The following is a 23,056-nucleotide window of genomic DNA, read 5'->3' as shown; positions in this document are numbered from 1 at the left end:
CCTCTGAAGAGATTTTGCTACTTTCCAAGTGGAAGTTGTATAGATTTCCCTGCAGTTTGTCCTTTCCTCGTGTTTGCATTCTACTTTAGAGATTTAACCACTGAGATGTCTGAGTTTTGTTTGAGGAACATCTTGGCATGTTTGTATGTTGTGATAATTACAGTCAGTATGAGCTCCTCCCATTCAGAATTGAGTTTTTGCCAAATAATGATGTTTTGAGGAGAAAATTGATCACTTACCAAAATTATTCTTTTATGTGGAATAAACATTGCAGCTGAATGGGAAGATTAAAATAATTCTTCAAGAAGCAGCAGGTAACAGACTTTAATTTCTGTGAAACACAGGGGACAGATTGCCCCAGTGCAAGTGCTGTGTTACTGGTAACTGCAGGGGAGACCCTGCTGAGCCCACCAGCAGTCTCACACCTAAATCCTATTGATTTTTGTAGGGACCAGTGCAGCCTCTGCAGGGCTCTGGGGGGATTATGAGATGTAAGAGGAGTAAGCACAGGGAAGCAGCCACTGTCTCAGCTTCAGAGGCAGGGTATGAAGCTATTGATTGTACACTTTGTTTTATTTGACATCACCCCAGTGCAGTTATTCCAGCTTTTGGGGATATCCACTCTTTGATCCTCCACTGTGTGGATGATGCCTCGCTTTGTCATTCAAGTGTTTTTAGTAAACCTTTATTTTTTTTTGTGCTGTGATTGTTGATAAGATACTTTTTGCTGGCATTGTAACCTCCTGTTCCTTGCTTGCCTGCATCTGTCCATTTGAGGTACTTCAGAGCAGGACCTGCAACTTTCCCATCTTTGTATCATATTCAACACTGTGAATTGAGGCTTCTGGATGATGTTTGATAGCCATGACCCTGGATGGACCCTGCTGAGCTGTTTTTGACCCAGGAAGGACCTGGGATTGGGCTTTCTCTGTCAGGACCAGCCATTACCCACTGTCAGTCTGAGTAGAGAGTCAATGAAAATGCAGCCTCAGCACCTAAACCACTCTTCCCTGTTACAAAACCATGCAAGCTGTTGGGTGCAGGAGGGAAATCCCTGCTCGCACCAGCCCACACCCCCCTGCAGTGACCCCTCCCCTGGAGGCTGCTCCTCTCTGGGTCTCTGTGCCTGCCATGGCTCTCAGTGCAGAGCCTGGGTGCCTCATCCAGCCCTCAGGCCAGGGCTTGGACACACCATTCCCTTACCTGGCAATTGAATCACAGCTTCAGGTAGTCATAATTTCTAAAGCCACCGTCACCCTTGAGGCATTTCTGAACGTGTTTCTCCTAGCGGGAGTTGGGTGGTTTTGAAGTCACTGGGATTAAAGAGTTCTGGTGAACATAAAGACACTTATTATAATGGTCCACTGTTTGCTGATTTTTTTTCTTCTTTTTTTTACCTTTAGGATGAACGTGAAGCCAGAGAAAATGTGAAAAGAGAGCAGGATGAAGCGTACCGCATCTCGCTGGAGGCTGACAGAGCCAAGGTGTGTGCAGGGGGAGGGACTCCATGGGATGGGAACCCTTTGGAGTTTGGGAACGCTCTCTGGTGCAGAGGACTGCCCACCTCCAGTTGTGCTCTAAACATGAGATCCTAAAGTCCTCAGTGTTGTAAAGTGGCACCAGATAAAGTCACTAGGACTAGACTTGACTACATCTTTTAGCTAAACTCATCCTGGCTTCATTTAATAATAGATTTTGGGAAAGGAATGGCAGGAAAATATCACTTAATGAATATCCTATCTCTTATATTAATTTCTACAGAAACATTGAGAAATTTCTTTGAATTTGTATTTATCACATATTTATGTGGGATTGCCCTTTGTGTTTGTTAGAGGGAAGCACAAGAGAGAGAAATGGCAGAGCAGTTTCGCTTGGAACAAATCCGGAAAGAACAGGAGGAAGAACGTGAGGTGGGATGTTTTACCTTGTCTGACAACTTTTTGAATTCATGAAGCTTATGAACACTGAAACTATCATTCAACACACTCTGCAACTTTAATTCAAAGTATACTTTTTATGTGATCAATTTTTTTTATTTTTGATTTCGTACTATATATCTGTGAAACAAAGTACAACTAAATCATTTTCATCCACTGTTTAATAGCTTTTCTGTTTTGTCATCTGGGTCTCAAAAAGCCAGATACTAGATAGACCTGCTTACAGGGGATCTGTGAAATGGGCTCCATAAATGCTGGAATCTTTGGGAGGCTCTAACCTGTTTTCTGCAGCCACTCCTTTTAAAAACATGGGGCCCTTTCATTTTTTCCAGGAAGTAGCGCAAAGCCTGCCTGCAGTTCGGTTCAAACAAGTTGCCAAATTTAATTTGGGAGACAATGCACTTATTAAAAATTTTAAGATAATAAAAAATCTTGAAATGTGGATTTGTGGACCTTCAAAAAATTTCTGAACAGTCTTCTACAGAATCTTCCTTAGAATGAAAATTGTGTTTAAACAAGTACTTTATGTCTCTAGGCCTCTGTAAGAAAACAGAAACCCTGTGCTGTGAAGAGTAGTGTTCCTCAAACTGTTATTTTGTAGATTTTCTCAATTTTGTAAATTCTGAGGGTCCCAGTGCCTCTCAGAGATGGCTCCTGCAGCCTCTTTCAGAGTCTAGACTAGTTGTGAGATGGCAATTCTGTGAGGTTAATAGCAGTCGACCATGAATCTACTGTAGCAGGAACAGGGCTCACAATCAGCTCCCACTCAGGCTTAAATAAGAAATAAGTTTTTCTTTTCTAAGTAATTTTGTATACATAGAAACAATAATTATTTCTGCATCATTATGTCTGCTTCTGAACCTTTTCTGATACCTTGGCCTTTTGGAAACAGTTTTCTTATGCAGAGGCTGCAAGATTGGCCCATGTTATCAAGATATACCTGGGCTTCCCTGTTTTAATGCAGAGTGCAGTAATGGAAATAATAGAATCTGTTTGCTTAGTAGAACAAAAGGGATTTTAACAATAATGTTTACTAACACTCCCTGTTTTCAAGTATACAGATTACTTGGACTGAATTGTTCTGTAAGAGTGTTTACTTACAGAAGTGGCTTTATGTTCCGTTTGTATTTTAAAATCTGACTATTGAGCTCTTCACATACTGAACATCTTTTTATCAACAAACTGAAATTGCTTGTTCAGATCCAAGAGTTTTTAATGTGATCCATCATGTCATTGTTTTCTGACTTGGTTTGCTGGTACAGAATATCCATTGTAAATTGCCATTTTATGTTGGAAGCATTGGAGAGTGGTTACTTTGGGGAGTGACACACTCTTTGCACAAAGGAAGGAGCTCTAATGAGCTACTGTTGTTTATTTTTCTATAATATAATTGATTGGGTTCAGTAAATAATGTAGCATCTGTTGTTATACTGTGTGGGGAAATGTCAAAACAGCAAGATAGTAAGCAGGTGGTTTAGAATGGAGAGGGAGAAAATTAAAATAGAATCTATTTAAAATATAATCTCATAGTAGATGAGCAAAAATGAACTCAAGTTCTATGTATAAATATTTATACTGAGGTATAATTTGCTCAGAGGTGCGTGTGTAAGAAGTAGACTATTTAAAAGCCTTCATAATCTTGCTTCTGCCCAGTCCTTTCTCTGCAATGTAATCACCATCCATCAGTTTCTATTACTAAATGACCTTGGGGCGGTTTTCAAAAGCACAAATAGCAACTATGTATCCTGAAAATTCCTTGAAAATCTGGGTAAATCCCTGCCTGACTGCCTCTTCAGTTTGAAAAATTGTAATTTAGGCACATTTTGAGGGAGGCAGTGTATTTGTGCTGCTTCTTCCATCCCTTTACCTTCTCGTTAAGCGCCACCTTAAGAGAGGTGATATTGTAACAGAGCTGCTTCTGAGTATGACCAAATCTTTGACAGATGCTGATGCTGCCCATGAGTACCAAAAATGCCCTTGAAAATGAAGGCCACCTCATTCAGCAGTCTAATATTAGCCATTAATTTTATTTAAAAAAAAAATCTAATCAAAGGATTGGTGCTGTAGCAGCTCCCAGAGACAGAGGACAGAGAACACAGACCTGGGTCCTGCCCTTAAAATCTTGACATCAGCAATGTTAGCAGGAAGACAGTCATACACGTTTAGTCATGTAGTGTCATTGCAGTTTGGGGGCTGATTTTATGCAAGCTGTTGCAGAAAATGTGCTCATCTGTACTTGGAACCATCTTCTTGCAAATAATAATAGTAATAATAATAATAATAATAATAATAATAATAATAATAATAATAATAATAGCTTACTTTAAGTCTTCAGGCTCACATTTCCATTCGCCGAGTTTTCTTCTTTGACCATTCCTACTTTTTATATGTGCACTGTGTATCTAATGTACGTTTGTGGCATTTTTAATTGCATCTGTTAACAGTGTTTCAGTTTATTTATAGTAAATTTCTTGCATATATTTCTTTTCACTCTGAACTGCCATTAAGGGCCCACTCTACTGCAAATGGTCAATTACTCTCTGCAAGAGGAAGGCAATTTGACAAGTGCATTTAAAGAAGTACTTTTACTGCCTTTTAATTTATACCCTTTAAGGAAGCAATTGGCCACTTGACAATTATTCTCTCATTCAATTTTTTTCCAAGGCTTTCTGCCAAATGATTAAATTACGTATCCCATCGTGCATTAACTGTAGACCTAATAATATGTGCTATAAAGAAGGATTTATTTTAATTAGTTGTCTGGTGGGCTGTTATTAAGGATTGAATAAAAATTATTTTGTCATTGAGATATAAAGGCTCTGGAGCACTGCGACACGTCTTGAAGTTCTAGAAGAAATAAAAAGAAAAGCTTTCTGTCCTTTTCTTCTGTTGCTGGCATTGCAACCTAAATGGTTGTTTTTCCTTCCCCAGGCTATCAGGCTCTCTCTGGAGCAGTCTTTGCCTCCGGAGCCGAAGGAGGAGAGCACTGAGTCTGTCAGCAAACTCCGCATCCGGACGCCCAGTGGAGAATTCTTTGAGCGGCGTTTCCTGGCCAGCAGCAAGCTGCAGGTTGTTTTTGATTTTGTAGCTTCCAAGGGATATCCTTGGGAGGAGTACAAGCTGCTGGGCACCTTTCCAAGGAGAGATGTGAGTAAATACCTTTCAGGAATAAATACCTCTGCTTCTTGCTGCTGTGGGTTAGGTGGGCTGGTGGGTTAAAGCATAGTAGGTAAAAGGTGTGCCTGGGTATGTTCCAGTGCTGCCAAGCTCTAAGCTAGGTGCTGCCTGACCAGTGCTGTCAGATGTTACATACAGAGCTGTGTGAAACCTGCCTCGTGATATTGTAAAAAATCCTCCATTTCAGAAAATAGTTATGGACCATATTCAATGAAAACTTGAGTATTCTGAGCCTGCATCACTCATGTCCTGTTTTGAAGGAAGCTCCATCAACACTGCTGGTAGTACAGGTCTGTTATGGGCTGGTACTTCTGATCTCTCTGGTTTTGCCATTTTGAGGCAACTTTATGTTATGAACAAGGCTCAGTGTCAGATAGTATCCAGTTATGAACTATTAAGTACATCCTAATAAATATTCGATCTTGTTACATAATACCAGTAGATAATTACATCTCCTGCCTTGAAATTGTAATGATGTACCTGCTGATTTTCAGAATCAATACTGTTCACTGCTTACAAAAGCCAATTAAATTCTGTTGATAAAACAACAGGTAATTTTTGTGCTAGCTACTAAGTTTCTTTGAAAATACACCTCTGTGTTTTCTGCACAAATTAGTTTTCATTTCTTATTTAGTCATTGCTACAGCAAAGGTGAAAGTCAGTGGGTCCACCTGTGCAGGGGCCCTGCATAAAAGGTGAAGGGAATGGGCACTGCAGAGATGTCTGGACAGAGCCAAGCAGTGGTGGGTGAAGTTCAGCAGCTCTTTGGCCATACTGCCTCAGCACTGCAGAGGAGTGGGGCAGCTCTGGACCAGCTGGGGTCTTGTGTGCTGGAGGCATCTCCAGACAACTTGTTAAGCCATTTTTCACTGAAGGAGTTGAATAATTTGGATTGGTTTTCCATTTTGTTTCCCATCACTGCCCCTGGAGGAAATTCACTAGGAATGAGGCTCTGATTGACATGTTTACAGTAGTTTGTAACAGATACCTCTTGCTTTATCATCTTATTTGTAAGTACTCCAAAGGAGAAGAAACTCATCCTTAGCAAGAAGACAACCTTGTGAGTGGATGTGATTTCTGACCCATTTTTGGCATAACTGTGAACAGGATTGCAGTGCTTGCAGCTCTTCCTCCACCTTGTCCTGTATTGGGAATCCTAATCAGTCAGACTGAAAAGCTGCGTTTAAGGAATCTCATTAATCGCTAATTAACTTCACTCCTTAAGCATGCAGTATCACTTCCAGTGGAACCAAGGACTAGAAGTCACCTGTGATTCCAGGATTTGTTCAGTTTACTTGACAGAAGAAAAATGGTGTTTTGCAGGCTAAACAATGGGTTTGTGTGTTTTAAATATTTTGCAAGTCATGCCTCCCTACCTGTAACTTATTTCTTATGTAATACATATTTAATATAAAAACTCTACAGGTATATTACTCTTAATATTTTACATTTTTTTTCATTTTACACTGCCTGTTTCTGTACTTAATCACATCATCATCATTATGAATGTTAATCCTCTGTAAAAAGTGCAGAAATGTATCAGGTGAATCACATAAGAACAGATTTAAAAAGGAGTAGAAAAGAAAAAAATACCACTAAATTAGAACAGGCTGGTATTGTCAGCACATTTGTGAAACTGGCAGGGAGAAAAGGCTGAGGCAAAGAAAGGAGAATTTAATGGCAGGGTCTGGAGCTGTTGGTCTGTTGTGTGGGAAGCAAAGACCCTGTCATCTTTTTTCTATGATTCCAACCTAATAATACCGTGTATGAGGAGTCACATAAATGATTCATGCTGATTGACTCAGCCATGTATGAATCCCGTTGCCATTGTGACCACCAGAGCTACAACAGACAAAAAATATTCCCCAGGGGTTTGCTAACCACTGAGAACTGTAAATGACATTTGTCATGTTCCCCAGGTTTGGGAAGTTGGAAGTGTGCAATTCCATAGAGAGATTAAAAAACATAAAAATAAGTCATTGTTGAATGGCTTGGAAATACAGTCAAAGTATATATTCATTGCCTTGAGCTTTGGGGTCTGTAGTCTCTTAAAAATACACTGTAAGTTATCAAGACCCTTCTGCTGTATGATATGTTACAAACATGAATTGGAATCTGTGCCACAAGGACAGAGCACTTGAAATGCTTGTGCTCCAGAAAACAAGAGCATTTAAAATGTCTGTATTTAAGCTATAAATAACATTTTTGAAAAAATATGTTTGAAAGTATCAGAATTACTTTGCTGGAGTTTTGCTGCAGTAAGATGAAAACATGCCTTCTAAAGTTAGTTTGCAGGTTTTTTCTATCCTAATCTGCTTTACAATAACATACACACCCCCAAAAATGTTTCTGTCTTATCAAAACAAGGGGATTATCTTCAACCAAATCAACATTTTCTTGTGATAAACTTGTTAGAGCATTTTTACCTGCTTCTCAAAGGCATCAGTCCTGATACAGTGTTGTTGAAGTATTTTTACATCTTTGGTAAATAAAAATTCATTAGTTCTTAGTGCTATGTTCCAGTTGCTTACACAGATATCCTTAGCTAACTTAAAGTTGGTATCATAACCCTACTGTAAATACAAACTTCTACACATGAGTAAATACATAGATTAACCTTTTCCAGACACTACTTGTAGATTTTAAAGCATCAGTGACATTCCAAAGCAGCTAAGCACATGCAGTGACTTGTTATTGGGTCTTTGTCACTCACTGTGTTGTTCTTTCTACCAGTGCTGAAATTAGATATTAACCAGCTCCTCTCTCAGCACCTCAGCACCACATCTTGTACCACCAGTGTGTATCACAAATGTGAGCTTGGGGCAGCCTGTGCCTCAGACTCTGAAAAGATTGGCAAGCACATCTTTGGGAGTGAAAAGCTGTGTTGTATTTCTTGGCATTATTCTTAAATACACCTGCAAAGGCTTCATGGGAGCAAATGTGTGTGCTGTTAAATGTGTGTGCTGATTTCACAGTTATAGTTCCATTTCTTCCAGAAATCACATTGAACTATTAATAAAAAGAGCTTACCCTATGTATATTAGTGTGCTCAGTCAACCTTCTAGCTCAGTATTTAAGTCCCTTTCTCTTAAAAGCCTTCCCAGACTCTGATTTTGGTAGTCCTCTTGATCTCACAGCTGCAAGATCCTCCTTCTTCCAGTGCCTTGGAGACCTCTGGATGATCAGTTCTTCACTTACTTCAGTGCTGGTGATATGCACAAGTCTTCCTAAAACCCTTAACTTGTTACAGGGTGGGCAAGAAGCTGAAGTGGACCAGGTCTAGCTGAAACTATAAAAGGAATGTGCAGAAATTTACCCAAACTGAGCTTCAGCCACCCTACTAGGGTTAATATGTTTGTGAATGTTTTATGGTGTCTCTTGGAAAGGGGGGGCCAGGCATGTTTTCTCCAATACTGAATTTATTAATTTCTCATGAAAAATCAAAATTGCAGCCTATAATTTCTGCTGCTGGTTTCTCCTTGAGGTGGAGCATTAGTTATGTATTTGAGAGGATGCCTTCTGCAGACACGGTATTAGAGACTTAAGCTCTTTATTTACTGTATCTGGAAGCCTTGGTAAGCCAAGACTTCTACAGTATTTCACATTTTATTTTTCTGAGCCACAGCTTAGGATCAGGTGGCAGTTAAGTCACTTAAGGTTATTTAAATGCATCTAAAATGTTGCTTAATAATTCAGAACCAGTTTGCTCTGTTTAGAGTATTAAGATTTTTTAAATCCTTTTAATTAACCAATTTCAACAGCAGTTTAAATAAACAGAAACAAAAAATCTGTCTCCCTTGAAAGGGCAGAAAATAAATTTAACTCAAATTGCATGTCAATTTAAATAAGATATGATCAGGATTTCAGTAAATTTAGGGCCAGGCAATTTGTAGTTTTATATGGGAGTATAGAGTAAAGTATTCCTCCAAACTCAAATGTGATTTTTCATTCCTGTGCTTTGGCAGGATTAATCCTCTTTGATGCTTACAGTTGTGAAAAGAATATATCCTATATATCCTGTACTTCCAGGATAGTAAGTTTAGCTGCAGCACTTGGTACAGAGACCTCTGAGCAGGGAATTATCCTCTGATGTTCTGAGAAAGGTAATTTTTGAGCACAATCCCTATATTGCTATGCCAGGTAGTTTGACAGTTCTGGCAGGTGTTCTTTGTAAGGATTGTTCTGAATTTCACCCCATGCAAACTACTTCCTTCAGATAACTTTGTTTTAAACTCCTTAGGTCGTGTTTAAACTCTCTAAATAGTTCATGAAACAGTTAAATGTCCTGGACCATCTTTGTCTCTTAACATTCTTCCTCCAATCCTGATCTTGACAGAAAAATGGAAGAAAGATGTTATTGTGATAAAGGATTTTGCAGTGTCATGACTATACCCTATAGTACTTTTAATAATTTTCTGTAAATCAGGAAAGTAGTTTGAATATCTGTTTTGTAGCAGAGGAGGATTTCAGATGAATGAAATATTTTCCTGATAGGTTAAAAAAAATTTTGAAAATTACATGTGATACCTGTAATTTTTCCAGTCATTTCGGTTATTGATATTCATCTTTCCTACTACACAAAGTAGTAGTCATCTCTTTTAATTCACATAATTTAAATTTTTCAGGTCAGTGGTGTCATGTGTTTACTCTGATCTAGTTTACACAAGGCCACAGCCACCTACAAAGGTAGATGTCCCTCCTCCTATCATTTACAGCTTTCCTTAAGTCAATACTATCTGCCCTTGTCTTTTCTCTCCTTTCAGGATATGTTGTTATTTTATTTATTCAAGCAGTTAGGTTTGGTTTAGTTAAGACATGAAGAAGTTGCCTAAGCAAATTGGCCATTCCAGACTGGCATATTCCCATGCCTCTTTTTGAAACCAGGTTTCTGACTGTTCTTCCTGATGACTTGTAACAGTGGAGGGACTAGAACGATTAACCTCAAGTGCAAGATGAAAGGACACTGAAGCATTTGTAGCTCCCAGATTTTCCTGTTTTAACAAGTTTGTTGATCACAAAGAACAGTATCACAGTCTTTTGGTAAGCACCTACTGAAGGGAGTAGGTAACATTCTTGCTCTGGTGAAGTCAGTGACAGCACTTGAGAGAACATTGAGTATATTTTGCTTCTTGAAACGTGATGTTTACTTGTCTGGAAATATAATTTCCATGTAGGTAGTAAAAAATTCTGTAAATATTACAGGAAGATTTTTCACAATGTTCTTCCAAGAAAGACAGACTTGATGTGTTTCTTTCAGACCCAGTGTCTTTACATAAGTAACTGATCCAAAGAGAAAGATTAAAGCCCTTCGTGTATCAAGTCCCTGAAAGGAGGTCTCATCTCACAGATGTAAGAAAAGAAGTAGAATTACATTCTGTAGATCAATATAGTTTCTGATCTCTCACAGCAACTCTATTTGAATACAAGGAATGTTTAACCAGTTTCAGGAAATAGGTGTGCATTTCAGATGAGCTCTTTTACTTGGGGCTCACTAGGGTAAGCAAGCATTCACCCAGCGCTGAATGCTCAATGCGGAGCGTGAGCTCTCTGGTGAATCATCCTCATTAGTTAGCCCAGTGACTAATGCCAACCATGGGATTAATGTATTCCACCCAACAGCCCTTCAGTGCACATCCCTCGCACCCAAAGTGCTCTTTTATTCAGCACTGCCCCATTTTACAAAACATTTATTTCAGGGGAGGCGCGTCATTGTTCACAGGAAGATGCCTTAGTTAAGCTGTAGAGCTTTGCTCTTGCATTTGACATTATCCAGCATAAACTGGGCCTGAGATATTTTATACTTTTTCTCCAGAATTCATGCTTAATATCCATTTTGTGGACTTTTTTTGACCCTTGTAGGAAGAAAATGAAATGATAAAATACCAATAGAGAGCCTTTGTAATTGTATGATACTAAGACTGCTGTGTCTGGTTACCAGAAAATTTAATGATCTCCTGCTGTTTTGGTAATTGCATAAGTAATGCATCAGACTAAATCACCAAAGCAGTCCTAGGCACTCTCTTTATTCCATTTACCTATCTACCAATCACAATGTTATACTGTAGATATCATTGTGGTATCTGAACATCTTAATCCTTTGAACTCATGATAAAAATCCTTTTGGATTGTTTTTTCATGCAATTATAATTAAGTGCACATGAATCCAATCCTGGGTTGTTCTCCTGTGAGTGACTGTGTTCCCATCCATTCCCCATACACAGGATGTATGCAAAGCAAAGTTCTTAGAGTTCATTTGGAGCACTAAATGTATTTATGTGTTTTCAGACTCCCAGACAATGTGGCTGTTTGCTTCCTGTCAGCTCTTCATCGATTGCCAGAGTGAAATTTGTAGTATTTCTGGGAATGTCACCTTTTTTCTGTGAAGCTAGCACAATTTCAAATAATTAAATACGTGAATAATTGTTAGTTCACTATAAGCACACAGGCAGCAGTGCCCACAAGAAATGGACTGTTTTGCTCCCTGGCACAGCAGAAAGGATGCTTAACATACAAAAGCTCTCATCTGTAAATGCCAGTGCTTAAACTTTCTCTGCTCAACAAGAAAAATGAAGGTAAATAGTGTGAGAGAGCAGGTAGTGGAGCTTCTCTTCCTGCAGGTCCTTTGTCAGGAAAAGACAAGGTCCAAGGTACTCTTTTGGCTTCTCTTTTTCCAAGAAACCACACAAAGAATTCCTAAATAGATCAAATATATCAAACCAGAAAGAAGGAAGGGAGGAGAGCAGAAAATCTGAGGAGAGCTTTACACCTTCCTCTTCCTCGAAGCCTGAAGTCCTCCTGTCTCAGAGTTGTTGCCACTGTGGGATCATAATTGTCCAGGTCAGGACCTGCAGTGACTCCTCTGACTGACTCCAACTTCATCTTTTTGCTCTCAAGGCAACTTGTGTAATACTTCAGCACCATCACCACCATAACAATAAAAGTCACATTATTCAGAGGCTTTTCTTAATTGAAATACTTTTGTGTTTGCACTTCTGCCAAAATGAAAGAGTGGGTTGGTTATTTTGTCGTTGAAAATGAGCTGTTTGAAAGGCTAGAGGGAGATGCAGCCTCTTGGTAGTGATTTTTTTTAAGTGAGATTAGTTCTTGGAAAGAAACATAAAACAAATACTCAGTGATGTTGGTAACTGGATGTATTTTGGCTGTATTTTGGCTGTATTTTGGGCAAGAACCGATCGTTAAACAAAATTTCTGATCCTTGGCTAAAAAGAGGCACAGAACTGCCTCAGAGCTACCCAGGTGTATACAGTCCTTCCTAAGGCCTTTTGTTGGAAAGTAGATAAACTACAGTTATGTATTTCTTTTATTACTCACTGTTAAAAAGCCATAGGATTTGGGTAAAAGTCTGGTGTTTTTAAAAACATCATTAACATTGGGGCTTTATTTAGTCTTGACCAAAAAAAAAGATTCAGTTTTGTGGGGTTTTTAAGCTTTGTTTTGCTAATATGAGGTATTTATTCCAGTTGAAAAATCAGATTTTCATTTAGAACTTTTTAAAAGATAGTCCAAGTGCCACTCTACAAATACAGCAGCACTGGGTTTGGGCTTATCCTTGTTATTTGCACCACCCTGTCGTTGCGTTCAGTGTTTTAGAAAATACAGGAGAACACAGTTGCTCTCTTAATTTCCTGTCAAGTAAGTCAAGTAGGGCAAGAGAGATCAATAAGCCTTCACTGATTAAAATCTATGCAGCAAATTTTTTTTTAATATAAATGATGTTAAGGCAATGAAAACTTAGTCTATGTGAAGGTTGGTGGCATCTCGGAGCACTGCACGACTTTCCAAGGGAAAAATGGGAAGCATGCTCAAAATAGAGGATACAGCATCACAATTTTCTGTTTTATCAACAGCTGTTACTTTGCTTAGTAAATGTATTTTTAAGTATGCTTAATCTAAAATATGTTTTGAGAAAACCTCTTCAGAGGAGTAAGACAGGAGTGTGATGTATTGGATTAAAGCTTTGTATTTGGATCGAGGCTACAAGTCTTTTACTATGACATATTTTTCCTTGTTTGTGACGGCTTTCTTCAATTCAGATGTAAATTATCTCCAAGTTTATTCAACTAAGCCCGATCTAATTGCATATTTTTCTATAAAGTAACCCTACTTTTGTTTGTTGCTCAAGTTGAGCGTATTATCTGTGTAACCCAGAGATATTTCAATGGGTAGAAAGGATTCACTGTATTTGTTTGTGTGTCACTCTGAAAATATAGTTTTTTAAACAGATCTGGTACTTTACCAGGTGTGCCTTTAAGTAATTTCTATTGCATTTATACTTTAGGAGGATTAGGAAAGAGAGTAAAAGAACTCTTTGTCCGTTAGATTCATTAAATGTATTCATGCGTGTGTAAGTGGTATAGAGGCTGTGCTACTCTGGAATCAGATCCTTGTCCTAGGGTGGAGAGAAAGGTGAAGGGTGTGATATTTACTGCTTGTGTAAGTGTCATGATAATTGTGTATTTGATTCTTTATTTTTAAATTACCTTGCTGGGCATTAAGCCTTTTTTTTTTTGTATTTATCTTTTCCCTGCAGAGTTAGGGAGGGTAAGGAACCACACCTTGTAAGTAAAAGTACAGCTGCTCAGGATGTGAGTGTGTAATAGAACAGATAGGTCAGCAAAGGTGAAGACAGAAATAACTCAAAAGTTATTCTAGGAGGTAAAAGACTTTGCTATAAAAATGTATTAAAATGTTCTTTAAACTAGTATCAGTTTTCATTTTTGGTTTCTCTAAAAACCCAATTACTTTATTCAGAATAAAGTGTAAGCAGCTACTACATTCTTACAGGAGGAGTGTAAGAGTTAACATTACTACCTTGTGCCTTGCAGAGTCTTAAATGATTTGAACTTCTAAGTGCCACAGAAGTACTTCAGCTAGCTAGTGCTTAGGTGGAATAATCACCACAGAATTCACTTAAACAAATACTTACTTAAATGATAACCTCTCTGGCACCAAACTGACATTGGTTGTGTAACAAAGTTCCTAAAAGATGAAGCTGTAGCTGCAGTGCACCAAAACCTAAGGTCCCATAAAACTGAATCCATAATAGGAAGAAAAGTATTGTTTATCATTTTAAACCTATTTCGGTGAAAGCAGCTCAATGGCAAGATCTAAGACTGGCAGAAATAAAGTCCTGTAGCACCTCTGATCCTGTTGCTCAAAGGAGTCTTCCTTGAGAGGGGGGAGTGTTGAAGTTTGCACAGAAAGTCATTTGCCTGAAGATAAAATCTCCTGGCGCACTCTCTGTGTTCAGGGCTTTGGGACAGCCCTGAAAGCACCTGCATGTTATTTTACAGGGTTCTGTGAGCTTGAATGTCAGTAATTTTGCTGTCACTTGTGTTATACTCTCAGCTTCTGGACACTTAGTCCCTCCTCAGCCACTGTCCTCACCAGCTAAGTTTGGAATGCCTTACAGTCTCTTTTTAAGGGGTTTTAGTTCATGTTTCATTATCATATAAAGTATTTGGCATTAGCAAACCCACAGAAGATTTGCGAAATACATTCAGCTGGTATCACAGTGTGATGTGTGAGGTGACTCCTAGAGTGTGTGCTTATGACTGGTAGAAAGTCAGTTATTGCAGGACTTGAAGATACAGACAAAAATGTGCCTTTAGCATTTGTTAAGGCTTTTAACTAATGCTGAAGGTGAATTTTGCAACCTTAATAAAGAAAGGGTTCATTCCACCACATAGGTGGAACAGATGAAATCAGATTCAATATATAAGCGTACTTCAATGATTTTCTGTGTACATGCTAACAACATTGAATAAATCTGCAAATAATAAAGGTGTAGGGGTTTGGGACAGTGTAGCTTACATAATGTGCAGGGCTGCTTTGGAAAGAGCATCATGCAATGGCATCAGAGCCAAGGGGTGTCAGCACTGAAGTGGGCTCCAGAATTTATACTAATGGTAATGAAACAAGGCACACAGATATGCATTTAAAGGCATTTTATACTCTTCATTATGAAATAATGCATATAAATGTAAGTGAATGAGATGCAGTAGAGCACTACATTAAACACACCTTTGCAGGCTACAGCTCTCCTTTGATCTCTGCTATAGATCATTCTTTGGTTTCTAATTCTGTTTTAAAATACTGTAAGTTAGAATGCATCTTAGGTCTTATATTTCATTTATTTACAAGAGAAACCATTTCTTTTGTTAGGAGGTGTGTTCACTAATAAGGCTTCTATTCTTTGTAGTAAACAACATATTTACAAGCCACAAATAACAAAGTAGAAGCTGCAGAAGGGTTGTGGTGTGATAATTAAGTACAATGGCGACCCATATGAACAGAAAATGCCAAGGAGCTAAAACAAAGCAACAACAGCTTTGTTTGTTGACAGATGTAGGAGCCATATTGTTAGTTAATTGGGTAATGGTGTAAACATTTGCAAACTCTGCTGTCCCTCAGTGAATTAAGCAGCACACTGAAATTATGGTGAAAAGCTGCACAGTCCTTGTGCTGCAGGTACTCCACAAGGCTCCTAGGACCCTTCTCACTGAGGAAGGAGCATCATGTGTTGTTGTTATTTAAGGCCCTTGAAGTTTGCAGACCTTAGATTAACACTCAAGTGAATAATAGGTTTCCATATGGTTACAGCCTGGAAGGTTGTGTTCAGTGCCTAGGCATTCTTCTGAGATTTTATTTTTTTTTCTAAGTGGAAAAGAGACTTCTTGTGACTTTCCTGCCTTTTCTGGCAAAAAAAAAGGCAAACAAAAAACCCCCAACAAAATGGTTGCATGATTTGAAAATAAAGATGTCTAAATTAATACAGACTTGTACTGAAAAGAAGGAAAATTGCTTCTCTCAGGTGCCCAATACCTCAGATGCTGTGAATTGCCCAGACCCCTCTTTACCTCACTCCCTGCTCAGTAAGAGACTGTAGCAGAATACCAAAACATTAAAAAATGCAACAAGATACTTAATTAGCATACTTCTGTAATCACAAACTTAAATGCACTACTTTGGCTGTTTTTTACATAACAGGTTTGCTTTCGAAGATAATAATCTTTCAATAATTCAAGCAGCATCTGTGCAAGAATGCATAATTGGACTGTAGATAATAGGAATCTAAAATTGAGTCTGGTTTTTGTAAATTATTTTTCTCTTCAGACATTTAGCAGTAGCTCTCCATGGAACATGAAGTTTAAGAAAATATGTTCTTTAGGAATAAAAATAATGCATCTGTTTGGTTTTTGGGTTTGGTTTGGGTTTTTAAAGTATGTCATTTTTAAGAAAATTCTGCTGCAGTCAGAGGAAATTACATGGATTTTGATGGTCTTAGGAAGTGATAAGCCTTGAAAGTTTGTTTAAATAATAACTTTTCCCTAATCAATAAGACAATAGAAAGGCAAATATATTTCAAGTTTGCCTGATTTAGTTGGGGGGAGGGAATAAGAAGCAATACTATTTTTGTTAATAGGTAACGGGATTAGTAAATTAGGCTTTTAAGAAAATTACATGAGCATTTCTTATTAATTCATAGCATTTTGTGTGCTGGATCCTTAATGTTTTCAAGAAACATTTTTAGAAAGCAGTGGCATGCTGTGTTCGTAGGTGAAACAAATTTAACTTTGGAAAAAATGTATATTGGCGTGCATTTGCATTTATACCAATGACATAAGACTAGGAAGCTGTTATTCACAAGCAGACTTCTGATAACTGGTGTGCTCACACAGCAAAATAAACAAAAACAGAATTACCAGGGAAAATAAGTCTAAAAATGGAAGTGAAATATTTTGGGAAATGGTTCATCTTTCTACGCAAAGCTTTGCAGTATTCTGAAGGATGTCATGGCATTGGCTTGTAAACTTGTAAGCATCTGAGTAACACTGGGACACTTGTCATTAATTTGTCTATATAAGTAAATATATAGAAAACTAAACAGTTTTCTCCCAGCCTGGGATTGTTGAGGTGTCTGAAAGCACTGAAGTGAGTGGAAGCTGGGCGTTCCACCATGTGACTTGGAGCAAGAAAGGGAATAGGAAAATAGAGTTTCTCTTTTCAATGGAGAGATCCTGTTGGAATGGCTATGCTGCTTGCACCATCAGTTTGACTGAAATGTTGGGATAATTATCTAGGAGTACAGCTTTATTTTTCATCTTAACTCACGTGTTCTAGTAATCCTTCCAAAAGTTCTTAACTTTGACAGACTCGTGCATTAGTTTATGGTTGAGAACCAGACCTTCTTGGAATTAATGTCAGGGATTCTGTTTTTTCCTTATTCTGTTCATTGTTATTACAAAATAATACTTACAATAACAACAACAGAAAACACAATATCTATTTCTTAATTTGCATCCTGGGAAATAATACTCACTACTTCAGTTTTCACTGATGGAGGGGCTCAAAAATTTTCCCTGTGAGAGTCTGCACTGTGAAGATAAACAATTCAAAAGTCTACTTACACATATCTTTGTGTTCATGTATTTACAGGTGACCCAGCTGGATCCAAATAAATCATTACTGGAGGTAAAACTGTATCCTCAAGAAACCCTTTTCCTAGAGGCAAAAGAATAGATCAAACAAGATTGTAGGACTAATCATCCTTTGATAAGCCAGAGGCACAGCATCGAGAGGAAGACTTCTCTGAGCACCACCTTGTACTGACATCCAGCTCAATTCCATGTCACAAGATTGCCTCTTGCAAGAATCCTGAAAAATCAAAAAAAAACAAATAATAGCTACTTAAAGTTTCACATACATGAGTATATGTTTCCAACCTCATTTAAATGAGCAGAGGATAAAGTTCTGCTATGAACACTGAACATTATGATTCTGTTGCTCACTTATCATCCAGCTTTTGTTAAAATTAATGCACTGTTAAAATGTGAGTGATTGTTAAGTAGAATTTTTACTCCTCAAATGCCCCTTTTTCACCAAGAAATCTTGGACATTTCTGCCTGTACTTTTGACACTAGAATGCTGTATATTTGATATCTCACTGAGCCAGTGCTCTCATATATATGCATTTTATTTCTGTGTTTGAATTTCTACTTTGTCAACTAATTTAAAAAGGCAGAAAAAATTAATGGGACATTCTCAGCCATGGAAATTTAACAGTATTATAGTAGAAAGCATATAATTTTTGTTAGTACTTTCTGACTTCTTTGATAAGATGTAAGGTTTTGTTTGGAGAATATAGTTTGACATATATGCGAGATATTTATTTACTGGTTCTGCTTTGGGTCTCAGTTCCAATTCAGTTTAGGAAGTATTTTCCATTACATTGCAGTGTGAAACTGCTTATTGCATGATGTGAATATTTAAATAACATTAGACATGGCCAGTACCAGAAACCTGGTATCTTGCCAACACTTCAGGAATCAGCTGATATTGAATATCAGCTGTTAAAAACCTTTCAAATACCAGATACAAAAGTTCTTTATTTCTCCTTGTGAAAGGAAGGGCAGTTCCCATTTTAGCAGTTTTTCTTCATTCTGGCACTTGCTTGTCTCCTATTACCCTGCTGGTTTAAAGCACCTTGTTTGTTTCATCAAACAATGGGTATTTTAAGGGGTGGTGTAATAAGAAATCTGCCTTATTGTTGCACACTTTGGACATTTTAACAATACATTATTGATCCCATCTCAAATTAAAGAAATCCTAGTTCTCTTGTCTGAAATGTATGCACCAGCTACCTGCTATCTGATGTGGAAAAATCTGGTACTTTAAATTTCTCAGCTATTGGATGAGCATACTGAGGCTAAGACCATAAAGTGTAGTTGATGCCAAACCTGCATCAAAACTGGTTTGTTTGGGGACTTTTTTTTTCTTTTTTATTTCTTTTTTTCTTTTTCCTCTTTTTTTTTTCCTTTTTAATTTTTTTATTTTCTCTCTGGGCTTTCAGGATAGTGCACAATAGCACTACAGGATCATCATCTGCTAACCAATTCTTTTTTCTTTGAAAGCCTGGCACATTGTTTTCCATCTATGTTTAGATGTAATTCATAGCGTTTATCGCAGCTGAATGAGTTCTGATTTGAAAATTTTATACTAAGCTAAAACCAGTTGCACACATCTTTTAATCTTTCTTTTTTTCTTTGGAAGGATGGTGATATAAAATTAAATGTATGCCTATTCTTAGGATGTTAGTGATGCTGATATATTGTTACCTTTACCAAAAATGCGAATTTCTGAGTGGGCAAAGCCTTATTCTACCTTTTATAATTCTGTAATTAGTGAGTGCTACACCAGACACTTTTAGAAGTGAAATATCTATGACAAACAAAAGGTTTGGAAGTGTAAGCAAATCCTAATAATTTGCAGTTCACAAATAAAAGAATTCCTAGCCAGTAGAACAATATGTGTAATGGAAAGCTGAATGCAGACACTTCATTCTGAACTTTCATTTTCTTACAAAAAAAAAAAAAAATCCACTGCATTTATTAAATAAGAAATTAACTTGGGTTCCAAATTGGGGTGATGCTGTTTCTACAAACAATCACAGTAAAACATACAGCAGGATTTTAAAGTGATGCATATCTCTTTTTTTCCTTCTAAGCTGCCTGTTGAGGAAAGGAGTTGCTGAAATAGTGCTACACGAAGCAAAGCGACCTTTCAGCTAACTTGTTTATATTAATCTGTTCTGTTTAACTTCTGTTTGATCTCATCAGGCTGTTTTCTCTCACTCAACTTGATTTCTGTATTTTGACTATATATTCTTTACTTTGATACTAGTTTTATAAAGTTATTAAATGTGGCTTGAATATTTGTTGAACTCGTTGAAATCAGTGCTCCCAGGGTTGTTTGGCCTTTTTTTTTTCCCCTATACTCTTTTATTATTTTTTTCCCTCATTTTGTTCATATTGCAAAAGACACTGTCATTATCAAAATGTTATAGTGATAATTAACTGGAAGTGTTCAAAGTGGTGGCATTACTGCCCTCTGGTATAAAGATTTTGAGATCAGAATACAGGGATCATTCTGCCACGACGTAAACAAGTGTATCGCTCTTTAAATAAAACGTTAACGATTTTGGTCCTTAAATACTTTGGGCCTGATTTCAAGAAGCAACCATGTCGAGTCACCTTTCTGAATCACATCATCAACACAAACCAATCCCTGTGTAGAAATATTAATATTCTGTGCCATCATTTTCTGCTCTCCTGGTATTCACACACTCTGCTGGCACGGATAAGCCTCTAAGTCAGTCGAATTTTGTAATTCAGTATTACCCTAAAACTGTAACACCATTGCTATGGAGCACATCCCTGATTCTGCCTTTTGATCTTCAGGTTCTTCACATTAATGGATTACCATTAAGGTGATTAATGCATTAGTTTTAAGTCTTGAGGAATTACTGTTGCTGAAAGGAATCCCGTGCTGTGCGTCGGCTTCTGTTACTCATGGGGTGAAGGTGGGGCACTCTCTGGCTTTGGGAGAAACTTTCTGCCTGTTGACAGTGGTGTTTGAAATCATTATTAGAGACCATGCAGAACATGAGTGTTTGCTCTGTACTCTCTGCATATGCACCCTTCAGCTCTGTGGGAGTGCTGAGGGTGTTTCTAATGGAGCTATGTTGGGGGGGGTTGTCTATTCTTTTTAATGTAGCAGAAGAGGGCTTTGGCTTTCATAAACTGTAACTACTCGGTGACATTAGAAACTTAAAATAAATTTTCAATTGCAGCAATATTTCTACTAAAAAGTTATATGATTTCACTCTTCCATGTGTGGGGAAAAAAATCAAACCACAATATCCCAGACTCTCAGGACTGAAGCACTTCATTATCCAGGCCTCGTGTCCAGGCTCCCTGAAATTGTTCAGAGCCTTAAAACAGCTTCCACAGCAAGCACAAAGCATGTAAGTGGGTGTCTCTACATGTGAAGAGTCACTACCAGGCAGAACCAGAACCTGCTTGGAGCAGTCAGTCAGAAATGCTAAAGATGGAGACGTCTTTATGTGTGCCATTCCTCCCTGGTGCAAAGGCTTCCTCCTCTGCTGTCCTTCTCCTGAGGGCTCTCAGCACTCAGGCTGTGCACCAAGGTAAGCACCAAGACCTTCCACCATTTGGAAACAGTGATGGTGACCTCCTCCCGAGGAGGAGTTTTCACTGGTGGTAATTCACACTTTGGTTTCTCCAGTATTGTGAGGGCCTGAGGAGAGACGAGTCCCTGGGTTGGACATTCCGTAGTCTGCTTCAACACCACCACAGCAGCTACTTTTAAAGTGTGTGCTGCTCACACTCAAAGCTGTTTGACTGCCAAAATACAGGATTCCTTTAAAGGTCCTTGAGAGGGAGGGTGCAAATCAGTCTTTAGCCTGGCAGCTGGGTGCTTGCCTGGAATAAGCCATCCAGCCCTTGACAGTGGATGTTCATTGCAGCCATTGGTCTTTTTGAACAAAAGAGCTGGGAGTGGAGACTGGATGTTGATTCTGCACCCAAGTTTAGTTTTATTAATCTGTTTGTATAAAAGAGAAGGCAACTGCAGTAGCCTTAGTTATATTTTTCTTTCTGGACGGGTCATGAAAAAAAGCAGAAATAACTGTACACTGTACACAGCATGAGACATTGTTCTCTACCTGAAACTATTTCCCCACAGATGACAGGTGGGGAATAGCAAATTGAGCACTAAACGTGTCAGGATCCAGGCAGTTTTGTACTCAGTTTAGTCTGATACAGGTCTATGCTTCTGCCCACAGAGCCATCTGTGCCCCCACCTTGCACTGGGACCAGGCAAACCAGTTAAAAAATGACCTTTTTTTTTCTGGAGCAGTTTTGAGGCTGATGCAGCTCCCTGATGTGTCTCTAGGTGAGTCAATGAAGACGAGAGGAAGGCCAGGCTGCTCCCCCTGACAGCACTGCTGATTTATGTGGGATGAAATAGACCATGCTCCTTGAAATATTTTTTTAATACCTTATTACTACCTTCGCATTTTACATCCACATAAAAAAAAAAATCAAGGGAATTAAATGCTATAAAGATTTTGCTGTCTGCAATTTCCTTAAGTCTTGTCAAAGTTGGCAGCCCAGAATTCAGGAAATAGGAAGGCAGATGGAAGGTCCCTTGAGTGTGTGCAGTGAAGGCAAGGCTCACTAGATCCAGCTCTTGGGAGTCACTCCAGATCCGATCACCCTGAAAGTTTCAAAAGGTTTTTATGTCTCACTAGATAACAGAGAATTCACTCCTTAGTCAGGTCTTTTCTCTGTGGATTCTTTTATGTGTAATAAAGACTGAAGTTACACTACAGCCTTAATATAATTCAGTTAAAGTATCACTCAACTGCTGGTTATAGAAGGAGGCTTCATTAGTTCTTGTGATTACAAAACTACTGGTTAACAGGATCGTTATTTTGTACTTAGCACCACTGAGTTTCCTTTACTGTTTACCCAGCTCCATGTTGTGACAATATTCCACAGGATTCCACAGCCCATCGCTGTTCCCTTTCTATCCACTCAACTTGAATGAGTTTGTGTTATTTATTAATATCATCAGCTCACCACTGATCCCTTTCTCCAGGTAGTGGTGTCTGAGTACCTTGAATAACACAGGTTCCCACAAAGATCCTTGGGGACATTGCTGGAATCTTCTCACTGTGAAAATTGTTGCTTTCTGCTTCCAGCTATCAATCTGATACTACCACTTTTTTTTTTTTTTTTTTTTTTAACTCAAGAAAAGATGTTTCCACTGCAGTAAACACTGCTACAGATGACTAGCTTAGTTCTTCTGCAATTACCCTATTTTTAATAAAAGGAGTCTTTTACACTGTAAAAATGTATTAGTCCAATTATCTTCCGGCAGGTTTTCTGTTTCTGATACTTTTAATAGTCCTTTACACCTTTGGTAATTGTTCCTTGGGGTCTGTCAGTTGTTTAATTCAGGATTCATATCTTCCAAAAGTTAAATTTCCATGGGTTTTCTAATTTTCTTTTCTAGTTTCCTGCTTTAAGTCTGTCTTCCAATGACATCCTTGAACA

At 38.2% G+C, this 23,056-nt stretch overlaps 1 protein-coding gene across 3 annotated transcripts in view; it reads left to right on the top strand.

Moving 5' to 3' along the window:
- The window catches only part of FAF1 (Fas associated factor 1), a 155,049-nt gene extending 134,923 nt beyond the window's left edge, over positions 1–20,126 (top strand). For all 3 annotated transcript variants that reach the window (XM_069023381.1, XM_069023382.1, XM_069023380.1), the window contains 4 exons: positions 1,404–1,484; positions 1,833–1,910; positions 4,869–5,084; positions 17,574–20,126. In XM_069023381.1, the coding sequence (XP_068879482.1) occupies positions 1,404–1,484; positions 1,833–1,910; positions 4,869–5,084; positions 17,574–17,657 (459 nt within the window). In that variant the 3' untranslated portion in view covers positions 17,658–20,126. The remainder of the gene's footprint in view (positions 1–1,403; positions 1,485–1,832; positions 1,911–4,868; positions 5,085–17,573) is intronic.
- The last annotated feature ends 2,930 nt before the right edge of the window (positions 20,127–23,056 follow it).

The sequence above is a fragment of the Aphelocoma coerulescens genome, chromosome 8 (genome assembly GCF_041296385.1).
Source record: "Aphelocoma coerulescens isolate FSJ_1873_10779 chromosome 8, UR_Acoe_1.0, whole genome shotgun sequence".
Taxonomy (NCBI): domain Eukaryota; kingdom Metazoa; phylum Chordata; class Aves; order Passeriformes; family Corvidae; genus Aphelocoma; species Aphelocoma coerulescens.
This window is presented reverse-complemented; position numbering and strand designations above follow the sequence as displayed.